Below are 13,296 nucleotides of genomic sequence, written 5' to 3'. Positions count from 1 at the left end.
AGAAAAAAGAACATTAGGAAGCATCAAATAACTGACAAAGTCAAACACTGATTCTGAAGTTTGAGGAAATTTTAAAAAAGTATTTTCTCAACCGTGTGTTATTTTGTAATATCTACATTAGTCAAATGAAGCTTACAGTAATAATGAAAACTAGATTTTGACTCAGAAGAGTCAAGATTAATCCCAACTGTTAGTCAGATGCTTTGGCAGGTTATGCAATTCTTCTCAGCCTCAGTTTCCTGAGCTATAAAAATGAAGGATGCTGATTACTTTACTTACCAATTTCAAGGGATTGTAAAATAAAATGGATTAAAATATATAAAAGTTATCTGTAAACTGTAAAGATTTATGTGTAAGTTAATGTTATATAATTCTGAGTCAGCATTCACCAATAGAGCAATATAAATATTTCTATGAAAATATTTTTATTTAAAGTTTTTTTGTAAAAACTTAATTACAGTAATTTAAATATAATCAAGAAAATTGAAATATTTATCTTTCAATTTTAAAAATTAATTCCCAGTATAGTTTTTCCTCTAAAGAGAGATAATGTCTTTACCTGTTGAAGGTATGAGTAAGTCAATACTGTCAAGCAAAATTATTCCTAATTTACTCCATTGTCTTCACTAGTACCAAGCTATGACATTTTAATTTGGTAAACTAAACATTTAATTTTGTCTTTAAGTATATTTTTGATATATTTTGAGTTTTAAAAAATTGGATTTTTAGACAACTATTATATATTGAAACAAAAGGAAAAATCTCCAAATATCAAATTATTGATAAAATGATATAATTTTATGAATATGGTCCTTGCAAGCTATATCCTGAGATAATTCTTAGGCACCTTTCGGAAAAATTATATTATTTCAAATACTAAATGTATGATTATCTACTGAAATGTAATTTCCAAGATTATCCTACATATCCACTTACAATAATAAGAACAACAAAATTCAAGTTACTACTTACTCATTGAGTATTAGATCAGGTGCAAAATATAGCATCTGCCCACTGACATGTTTATAAGATCTCCATCCCAGTCCAAACACCATTAAGCTCATCCAAGAATACTGGATGAGAGTTATTTGGTCATCAATATGTAAGTTTCGAAAACCTACAATACAAATTAAAAAATAAAATTATCACAAAAATCACTTGGGTCAAAAATGTTGCAAATACATAGAAATTTGAAAATATATCTAAGTACGGTAATAAAATATTTTCAACCTGAATACATTTACATTAAAAATTAGGAAATATTAATAAATAATAGATCCTGAGAAATTAAAAAGGAGCAGCAACTTTGAAAGTCATTAAAATTAGTCACTATGATTTAGCATTTCTGGGAATTCACTAATTGAGTCAGTTGTCCATCACTCACTTATGCAACACTCATTTATTGAGAACCACCTATGTACTCGTCACTATGTTAAAATGCTGGGGTTACAAAGATAGAACACCTTTGCCCTCAAAAGAACCTCACAAGGCAATAGGAGAAACAATAATGAGTAGATGACATCTTTTCTTATAGGTACAAAGAAAAACAAATGTTTTTGGAACATCAAACATTTTCCATAAAGCTATTTAATATTATCTGTTTCCACTAAGAATCCATTGAAGTCCACCTACAAGTGACCAATTTCAAAAGTAAAACCAAACAAACATAATTTCTTAAAGGCAAAGACATTTATTTCATGATTTTGTTAGTCATCTCAAGGTAGGTAGGAGAAAAGTTATCTTCCTTCCATACACTCCAGATAGTCCCATCTTCTGAGCAGTTCCTTAAAATTTGACAAATTTATGTAACAGTTAATCCATTTGTTCTTTTATAAAAAAAGATTTGGTTTATATTTGCATATTTACATTTACTTTACCCCCTTTTTTTGGTTTATTTTGCGTTCTGGGATTATTAAAGACTAGAAATAAAGAAACATTTTTATTATATTATGAAAGGCAAACCTTGCTGAAATAAAACATGAAATGAGCAATATTTATAGCAGAAAGTGTACTCTTTCCATTTAACAGAATGGAATACAACTCAGTAAACAGCTTTATTTACTCCACCTTTTAGAGAGCTTATCTGTGATAAATGTGCAATGTTAAATTGACTTGAACATGCCTGGTCCAGAAGTGTAATTTTTTCCCTATTAACAGTAACATCACTCATTACTTTATACGGAAACAAAAACAGGAACACTAAGATCAAATTTCCATTGATGATAATGATCAGGTAAACTCAGTACATTTGAAATGATGACCAAAATGAAAACCTTCAAATAGAGAAGTGATAGATGATCCCTAATTGTGTTTAACAAGTTGTAAAGAAAAATACCCTCTCCTTTTGTGTGACTTAACCTGTGACGAAAGCCCTGTTACAAGCTGTCTAATACTTAATGCTTAAAAAAAGAAAATTAAAAGAGTACAGTAAAGACATGACGTATGCAACCTTATACATTCTCCTATCTTTCAGAGTTCTGATAAAATATATAGATTTTGCTTTTGTAGAAACTATCATGTATCGAAACAGTAAATCTACAACAAAGGCAGAGTATTAAATACCTCAGCACCTTCTGATACAAAGTATGAACTTTGAGGAGCACAAATTAGCTTCTGCACAATAAGTATCATCACCAACATATATTTGATGACTTATTAAGAACAGGAATTTGATATTTAATGTCTAAGGCACCATAGTTCTTTTCATATCGATGCCGTAACTTAAATTTCTATAAATAATCTTTAAGCACCTATTTTTGGATGAAACATTATGCTTGAAACTAGGCAGAAAGATTGGAAAGAGGCTTTTTCTGTCTTGAGCACTTGTAGTCTGGTGAGGCAGACAGAAAAGCAGAACATAATTAAAAGTCAGGGTAATAGTGGTGGCTGCAAAGGCAAGGATGATGTGGGAGAGTAAGGGGGCCTTTGACTCAGTGTGGGAAGGCTCAGGAAAATCTTCTTCAGGGAAGTAACAGATGATTAGAATACTGAAGGGAAGTTAGGGACCAGCCAGGGGAAGATCTGGGAGAAGAAAAGGGCCTCCAGGTAAGGAGAACAATATGGGCAAAAGAAAGGAAATTGAGTAAACAGCTTTGTGAATGAACTTTCAGGACTGTTACACACAACCAATCAAAAGTAGTAAATATTTCTTCCTCATGGACTGTGCACCTATCTTAGAACGGCTCCTACTTCACCTTTTCCCACCCCCACCCTTATCTGTAGCCAATGTAATTTCTTTCAAAACAACTTACACCTTTCTTCCTTGAAAACATAATGTATAAAAGAGCCCATCAACTTCAGGATGGTAGACATGTCTTCTCCATCTGGCCCCACTGCTGGTGGTTTAGACTTCATGTCCCAGGACCTGGTAGTGTTCTGGCTAGCTTTCGTTCAATAAACTCTTTATTTTGGTAACTCTTTTGTCTGTGAAAGTTTTTGTTTGTTTAACAATAGAAACAAAGATATCTCTGAAATATTATGAGAGAGATGTCACATGAACTGCAATGATTGTAACAGGCCCAAGATAATAGAAGAGCATAGATAAAAAGAAATGAGGAAGTCTTGACCTGGCAACAAGAAACGTCTCAGGGACTTGCAGAGAGGTTTGGGGCCCTCATGCATGCTATCACCTTTGCTAGGATTAGCATTCTAAATGTGATCTTAATCTGAATTCCCAAATACATCTTCTTATTGTGAAAGAATGACCTGATATTCCAACATGTATCCCTAGCAGTATCTTTTTCTTTTCTTTTTCCTTTTTGCACTTTACATAAGTAAACTGACATCCTGGTGTTTTAGTAAGCATCATTAACAAAAGTCTGTCTTTCACAGGGCAATAACATGTGAGTAAATGGAGAGTCAAGTGGGGTCAAGATGGTGGAGTAATTGAACTCTGAACTCACTTCCTCCCATGAAGACATTAAAATGACAACTAAATTATAGAACAACCATTACTAAGAACCACCTGAAGACAAGCTGAATAGAATTCCTATAACTAAGGATATAAAGAAGCCACACTGATATGAGTAGGAGGGGTGGAGACATGGCCTGGACAGACCGTTATACCCATGGTGTGATGATTGATAAATGAGAGCGATAGCTTGGCTATGGAGGTTCCCCCTGAGGAGTGAGGGGTCCAAGCCCCAGACCATGCTCTCTTGCCTGGGCATAAGTGTCAGGAAGAGGAGTTCCTATAACATTTGGCTTTGCAAAACAGCCAGGATTATGACCTAGGGAAACAGAAGACTGTGGGAGATTGAGACATTGCTAGTAAAAGGTGCATGCACTTAATCACTCCAAGTTCCAGCACAGGGGCAACATCTCAAGAAGTGCCTGGTTCATACAGGGAGAAATTAAATTGATTATCTTTAAGGTGAGGGCCGGAGGGGCAGAATGGGGAGAAGTCTCTCAAGAGACAAGTGCTGACAGGCACCATTGTTCTTTTATGGAGCTCTCCTCCCACCCAACTGGACCTGAGAAAGCAGGCACAAAAATCTGTCAGTGTCCATTAACTTGGATAACACCATTTGCTGAGACCTGGAGTCTCCCTGAGATTTTGCCCTACTCAACAGCCACAGCCTCTTCCAGACTCTCTTTCATTGGCTCCAGACCCTCCACAAAAGCCTCAGCTCTTACTGCAACAAACCCAAATGTTTGCAAACCCTACATGAGTGGCATCCAGTCTCAGTACTGCAGACTCCCCCAAAGGCCTACAAACCTCACCCAAATGGTTGCTGATCTCAGCTTGCACTGTAGCTCCCACCAAGTGGCCTCAAGCCCAGCACAAGTGGCAGCCAGTCTCAGTTTGCAACGTGCTTCCAACTCAGTAGCCCCAAGCCCAGCATAAGTGGCAGCTGTCCTTGGATCACATCGTAGTTCTCACTCAATGGTCCTAAACATGGCACAAGTATGGACTAACTGCCGATCACCCAAACTCATCAGAAGTTGTGGCTGACCTTGGGCCCACACTCAAGCCCCTCCCAAGAGACTACAGACATGACACACCCAGCACCTGGCTTCAGATGACAACAGAGCCCCACCCAAGCAACTGCACAAATGACACACCGGAACAGAGTCCTTGGCTGGTAACAGGGCCCTGCTAAAATGACTCCAAATCTCTCGAGTCAGCCCACATACAACAGCTTATCCACTGTAGTAGCAGCTGGCTGTCACAGACATCCTGAGGGTCAACCCCACCCTCCAACATGCCAGTAGCAGTCCAGCCCAATTATAACAGGAGGGCACATGCAACCCACATGGAAAACACATCTTGAGCACCTGGCTCAGGTGACCAGGGGTTACTGCACTACTGGGCCCCACAGGATATCTTTTATATATGGCCATTCTCTCAAGCCCAGCAGATGTAGTAGATCTACCTAATACATAGACATAAACACACAGAGCTAGCCAAAATGAGGATACACACATCTCAAATAAAAGAACAGGACAAAACTGCACAAGCAAAAAAACTGAACAAAATGGAGACCAGCAAATTACCAGGTAAAGAGTTCAAAACATTGGTAATAAAGATGCCCAATGAACTCAAGAGAATAGATGAACTCAATGAGAACTACAACAAGAGATAGAGAATATAAAAAAGAACCAATCAGAAATGAAGAATACAATAACTGAAAAGTACAGTAGAGGGACTCAACAGCAGATTAGATGAAGCAAAAAAATCTAATCAGTGATTGAGAAAACAAGGTAGTAGTACACACCCACCCAATCAAAACAGCAAAAAGAAAAAAATGAGGCTAGTTTAAAGAACCTCTGGGAAAACATCACTGGTATTAACATGCACACCATACGATTCCAGAAGAACAGAAGGTACTGAAAACCTATTTGAAAAAGTAATGACTGAAAACTACCCTAGCCTGGTAAGTGAACGAGACATATAATTCAGGAAGTATAGACAGTCCCAAGGATGAACACAAAGAGGTCCACACCAAGACACATCATAATTAAAATGCCAAGTGTTAAAGACAAAGAGAGAATGTTAAAAGTAGGAAGAGACAAGCAGCTAGTTACAGATAATGGAGCTCCCATAAGACTGTCAGCTGATTTGTTAACAGAAACTTTGCAGGCCAGGAGGGATCCATATCATATGTTCAAAATCATGAAAGGAAAAAAAAACCTATGACCACAAATATTCTACCCAGCAAGGTTATCATTTAGAACTTAAGGAGAGATAGATTCCAAGACATGCAAAAGCTAAAGGAGTACATCACCAGTAAACCAAAATTATAAGAAATATTAAAGGGACTTCTTTGTAGAAAATAATAGACTAAAACCAAAAATAAAATTTAAAAAAAGCATAGGAAAGGGAAAATCTCATGAAAAATGCAAACTCTTGGTGAAAGTAGTAAATCAACCTATTATAAAGCTAGTACAAAGGTTAAAAGATAAAAGCAGTAAGATCATGTATGAATACAATAATAAATTAAGGGATACACACATATACAAAAGAGATAAAAGAAGATGACAAAAACAAATGTGTGGGTTAGTAAAAAATGTAGTGATTTTATAATGCTTTTGAACTTAATTGACCATCTACATAAACTGTTATAAATATAAGTTGGTATATTTGAAGCACAAACCAAAAATCTATAATAGGTATATAAAAAAATAAATAAAGAAAAGGAATCCAAGCATAAATTATAGAAAGTCATCAACATACAAGAAAGCAAAGAGAAGGAATAAAGAATCACAAAGAAAACCAGAAAACATAAAATAGCAATAACTATATACCTGCCTCAATATTAACTAATAATTACTGTAAATTTAAATGGATTAAATACTTCAATCAAGATAAACACTGGATAAAAAAACACTACACTAGTACATATGCTGCCTACAAGAGACTCACTCTAGATCAAAAGACACACACAGACCAAAAGTGAACGGATGGAAAAAGATATTTCATCCAAATAGAAATCAAAATCTGGAGTAGCAATACTTATATCAGACAAAACAGACTTTAAAACAAATGCTGTAACAAGAGACAAAGGACATTACATAATGATAAAGGAATCAATACAACAAAGGATGTATGTAACTCTGGTAAATATCTATGCACCCAACATAGGAGCACTTAAATACATAAAGCAAATATTAATAGACATAAAGAGACTGACAGTAATACAATAATAATATGGGACTTTAACACCTCTCTTACATCAATGGATAGAACACTCAGACAAAAATCAATAAGGAAACTGTATCCTTGAAAGACACATTATATCAGATGAGCTTAACAGATACCCACAGAACATAACATTTGACCCCCAAACAGCAAGTTTATATTCCTTTTAAGTGTACATGGAACATTTTGCAGCATAGACCACATTAGGCCACAAAAGAAGTTTCAATAAATTCAAGAAGATTGAAATCATATCAAGCAGCTTCTCTGATAACAATAGCATGAAACTAAAAATCAATTACAAGAGGAAAACAAACAAAAAAACCCCCACAAACACATGGAGGCTAAACAATATGCTATTAAACAATGAATGAGTTAATGAAAAGATAAAGGAAGAAATAAAAAAAAAGATCTTAAGAGAAATGAAAATAGAAACACAAGGACCCAAAATTCTATGGGACACAGCAAAAGCAGTCGCAGAGGAAAATTCACAGCAATACAGGCCTATCTCAAAAAACAAGAAAAATCTCAAGAAAAAAAAAAAAGAAAAGAAAAAAGGAAATTTAATCTTATACCTAAATGAACTAGAAGAACAAACAATCCCATAGTAAGTATAGGAAGGAAATAATAAAAATCAGAGCGAAACAAATGAAATGAGACAAAAAAAAACACACAAGAAAAACCAAAAACACAACAATAGAAAAGACCAATTCAAATAAGAGTTGTTTTTTTGATAAGATAAACAGAACTGATAAACCTTTAGCCAGACTTATCAATAAAAAAAGAGCTCAGTATATAAAAAAATCAGATGAAAGAGAAGTGACAACCAACACCACAGAAATACAATGGATAAAAAAATACTACAAAAATTTTATGCTACAAATTGGACACTTGGAAGAAATGGATAAATTCCTAGAAAGATAAAATAGTTCAGACTGAATCAAGAAGAAAAAGAAAATCTGAACAGATTGATTGCTAGTAACGAAACAGTATCAGTAATCAACAGACTCCCAACGAACAAAAAACTGAAAAGGAGTGAAGGCTCTCAAACTCATTCTACAAGTCCAGCATTATCCTGATTTTTAAAAAAGAAACAGATAAAGACACTACAAAAAAAAGTACAGATTAATATCCCTGATAAACATAGATACAAATTCCTCAATAAATTATTAGCAAACCAAATTCAGCAATACATTAAAAAGATCATACACCACAATCAAGTGGAATTTATTCTAGTATGGAAAGTTGGTTCAATGTAAACAAGTCAATTAACATGATATAACACATAAAATAAAGGATAAAAATCATATTAATAGATGCAGAAAAAACATTTGACAAAATCCAACTCTGTTTATGATTAAAAAAAAACACTCAGCAAAGTGAGGATAGAAGAAATATAACTCAACATAATGAAGTCCATATGTGACAAACCCACAGCTAATATCATATTCAATGGTGAAAACTGAAAGCTTTTTCTTTAAGATTAGGAACTAGACAAGTATGCACTATCAGCACTTTTAATCAATATGGTATTCGTGTCCCAGGCACAGTATCAGACAACAAAAAGAAATAAAAGGCATTCAGATTGGAAAGGAACAATTAAAACTGTCACTATTTTCAGGGGTCATGATACTATATAAAGAAAACCCTAAAGAATCCACATACATGCACACAAAAACTATTATTACTAATAAATGAATTCAGTTAAGTTGAAAAATACAAAATAAATATTCGGAAATAGGGTGCATTTTTATACAACAATAATGAACTATCAGAAAGAGAAATTAAGAAAATAATTCCACTTACAATTGCATCAAAAAGAATAAAACACCTAAAAATAAATTTAACCAAGGAGATAAAAGATGTACTTGGAAAACTGTAAGACAATGAAGAAAGAAATGGAAGATAAAAATAAATGGAAGCATATACTAGGCTCATAGATAGGGAGAATTAACATCATTAAAATGTCAATACTACCCAAAGCAATCTACAGATTCAATGCAATCCCTATGAAAATGCCAATGGGGTTTTCACAGAACTAGAACAAAGAATTCTACAATTTATATGTAACCAAAAAAGGCCCTGAATAGCCAAAGCAGTATTGAAAAAGAAGAACAAAGTAGGAGGTATCATGTTACCTGATATCAGACTATATTACAAACTACAGTAATCAAAATAGCATGGTTCTGGGACAAAAACAGATACATAGATAAATGGAACAGAATAGAGAGCCCAGAAATAAAACCACACTTACATGGTCAATTAATCTACAACAAAGGAAGTAATAACATACAATGGGGTAAAGACAGTCTCTTTAATAAATGGTGTTGTTAAAACTGGATAGACACATGCAAAAAAAAAAAAAGAAAAAGAAAAAAAGCTAGATCACTTTCTTATACCATATACAAAAAATAAACTCAGAATAAAGACTTAAATGTAAGACATAAAACAATAAAACTTCTAGAAGAAAATATAAGCAATGAACTCTTTGACATTGGTCTTAGCCAATCTTTTTGGATATGTATCCTAGAGCAAAGACAAGAGTGAAAATAAACGAATGGGACTACATCAAACTATAAATCTTCTGCACAGCAAAAGAAACCATCAACAAAACAAAAAGGCAACCTAGTGACTGGGAAAATATATTTGCAAATGATATATCCAATAAGGGGTTAACATCCAAAAAATATAAAGAACTCATACAGCTCAACATGAAAAAGAAAATCCAATTAAAAAATGGGCAGAGGACCAAAATAGACATTTCTCTAAGGAGAATATACAGATGGCCAATAGACACATGAAAAGAGGTTCCACATCACTAATCATCAGGGAAATGCAAATCAAAACCATTGTGATATATTACCTCACACCTATCAGAACTGCTATTATTAAAAAGTCAACAAGTAGTAGCAAGGATTGGAGAAAATGGAACCCTTGTGCATTGTTGGTGGGACTGTAAATTGGTGCAGCCACTATGAAAAACATTATAGAGGTTCCTCAGAAAATTAAAAAATAGAATTGTCCTGTGACCCAGCAATTCTATTTCTGGGTATTTATCTGGAGAAATACAAAACACTAATATGAAAAGATAATGCACCCCTATATTCACTGCAGCAGTGTTTACAATACCCAAGATGTGGAATCAGCTTAGGTGTCCATCAACAGATGAATGGATGAAGAAGATGTAGTACATATATACAATGGAATAGTACTCAGCCATAAAAAAGAATGAAATCTTGCCATTTGCAGTAACGTGGATAGATAGACCCAGAGGGTATTATGCTAAGTAAAATAGATGGAAAAAGACAAATACCATATGATTTCACTTATACGTGGAATCGAAAAAAATAAATGAACACAAGAAAACAGAAATGAATTCAGAGACACAAAGAACAAACTGATAGTTGCCAGATGGGAGGGGGGAGTGGAGGAATGGCTGAAAAATTTGAGATTAAGACGCACAAACTACCAGTTATAAAAATTGTCGTGGGATGATAATACTGTAACAACATTATGCATGGTGCCAGATGGGTACTTGATTTGGCATGGTGATCAGTTCATAAGGTATATAAATGTCTAATTACTATGTTGTATCCCTGAAGTAATATAATACTGCATGTCAACTTTCATTAAAAAATAAAAGAAATAAAAACATGTGAGTGAATGGATAAAATAAGCTTCTCTTATGTGCAAAACTGATGACCAGATGCTAGGATATGCTATATCAATTCACACCATGGCACAGCCTTCTGGCTTCTCTTTCTACCACCACTGTTTTATCTGTTAGGTCTTGCACACAGCAGGTATACAATAGACATTTGTTGAGTAAATCAAGTGAATGAAACCTGTACTCTGGTTTAAAGTCAACTGAAAGGTTTTGAGTAGCTAATGATACCATATTATTTTATATACATGTGTTCCTCCAAGTCCTTTCACTCTGGTTCATAAACTGTTTTCACCATTCATTCCAGTTACTCCAGAATGCCGGCTGTTTGAATATGGTTTAAAAGATCATGTGATATACGATCCTTTATAATAATAATTCCTTTACTGTATAGTTAATGGAAACAGTACATGTAATATTGGTGATGCCATCATTCCTATTTACTTACCCATGAATTACATTTTGCAACATTAAAAAAGTTGCCACCAAATTCAATGTAAAAATTTCCTCTCACTCTTTTTAAGGGTGTGTGGAGATGAAAAATCTTGACAGATAACAGTTTCAACTTAAAAAGCTCACTTAGTTTATTTACTTAGTTTTTATCCTATCTTTTAAATTCTAGCTGGTTATTTTCTAACTTTGCCAACTGGTACCAGTATCTTTTTAAACAGTAAAGAACCTCCAAAATAGCAACAAAAGAAATGTGAACTATATCAACCAAAAAATAAGAAATCCCCTTTTCTAAATAATAGAAAAACTGAGAAAAGTTAAACATACATTTATATACTCATTTTTAAACAGGAAAAGTTAATTAATGCTACTGTAATATTTTTATTTAATAAAGGTATCAAATTTGATAACAACTTTACTGTAAGATTTAAACATTCAGAACTTTTCTAAGAAAAATATTATTACCTCTCCAAGGCCTTTCAGCAAGACTGAAGCTAATAAGAACCCAGGCATTTTGATTGTTCTATATAATTACTTTATCTCCATTAGAAGAGTGAATTTTATTAACTTTTCTCAACATGTATTTCTAAAAAAAATATTCAACAACTAGGAATCTATTTTTCTTGCTGTTTCATGTAACCTTTAATTTTCAGTAACAATTTATCTATTGTATTTCAACCTTTTCAGGTAGGATAATAACTGAAAAATATATTAAGGCAAATTGGGAAGGAATTATGTTTTTAAAAGGCTATTGAATTTACTTGGAGACTAAAATGACATAATATGTTTAATTCTTGATCAGATGTTGGAAAAATAAATTAGTCTAAAGGAGTATAAGGATTATTATCGGTGTAAAGAGAATGTAATTTTAAAAAAGTTCTATTTCTAATTATAGGATTAACACCTCCACAAGCAATTGCTACCCATATGGTGTTTTGGCTCAGCAGTCTAAGATTTGGCCAAGTGAAAACTGCATCCTTGTAATTCTTTCAACCTCCTGGCTCCTGTAAAGTGGTGCTGAGAGAGTAAAAACAGCTTACGTGACTGACACCCTTTTGTGATGGTATGATTTAAATTCTTATTGTTACCCCCCTTGGATATAAATTAGGGAAAATAATGACTGGAGGTTAATTTCTGTCAAAATTATTTAGTTATTTATATTTAGGAATTTGTTTCTTAATTAACTCTAGATACCCTACTATACCATGAATACTATTTTGATTTGTTATATAAATAGATCAATTGAGTTTCAAATATTTTCAACCAATTGAGCTTGGTCAAATTGGGGTTTAGAGTGAACTAGACGTTTTTGAGAAGATTGTGGGTATTAGCATAATACATTCTGGGTCTGTCTATCCACAAACTTATGTTGTTCTTTAACAGTTTCATGTATGCAATTCTTGGTACATCAACAAGACTCAGAGTGTTATCTACATCTTTTGTATCTCTGTAGCACATAGTAGGGTACAAATAGGTAATCTAGGATCCTACATAAATATTTTGAACTGCTGAAACACATACTCTAACCTGCTATTTACATTAATTACTGCACAGACTGTTTTATTGTATTTAATTATCTACTAGTACAACAAACAGTACTATTTTTTTATTACACGCTACTACTTACAAATGATTCTTACCTGGCAGTGATTTAGACCACTTGACTACTGAAAGAAGTTGTCTCTCGCCTAATTGATTGAGACTTGTCAGCAAGGAACTGGAGGTATCAGGTTTGCTGTTGTCATGTCCTGCATAGATCACATCAGGTTCAATGCTCATTAGCAGGTTGATCAGCGGGGGGATCAACTGTATGTCTTGAGTTGGTGAAAAACTGATTCTCTGGCTTAGGGCTTGGCTTTCACTTGGAATGCCCATGGACTGTGGGAGAGCAACAGCATCTAGTGCTCGCATAACTCTGACTTTATTGAATTTTTTAAATTTTCGACCTAAAGAGAAGCAAAGAAAAAGTGAATGTAAACACATATCAACTAATCTTCCAGCAGAGTATTATTTTTCTAAAATCTTAGAATCATAACATTATAGG

General features: G+C 33.8%; 1 protein-coding gene across 1 annotated transcript in view; it reads right to left on the bottom strand.

Moving 5' to 3' along the window:
- The window catches only part of PGR (progesterone receptor), a 102,027-nt gene that overhangs the window by 21,867 nt on the left and 66,864 nt on the right, over positions 1-13,296 (bottom strand). Inside the window, exons 4-5 of the mRNA XM_074335567.1 lie at positions 12,893-13,198; positions 973-1,117 (exon numbers count right to left, since the gene is read on the bottom strand). Coding sequence (XP_074191668.1) covers positions 973-1,117; positions 12,893-13,198 — 451 coding nt within the window. The remainder of the gene's footprint in view (positions 1-972; positions 1,118-12,892; positions 13,199-13,296) is intronic.

This window comes from Rhinolophus sinicus, linkage group LG06 (genome assembly GCF_036562045.2).
Source record: "Rhinolophus sinicus isolate RSC01 linkage group LG06, ASM3656204v1, whole genome shotgun sequence".
NCBI classification, from domain to species: Eukaryota; Metazoa; Chordata; class Mammalia; order Chiroptera; family Rhinolophidae; genus Rhinolophus; species Rhinolophus sinicus.
The sequence above is the reverse complement of the archived record's forward strand: the minus strand, read 5'-3'. Positions and strand labels throughout refer to the sequence as shown.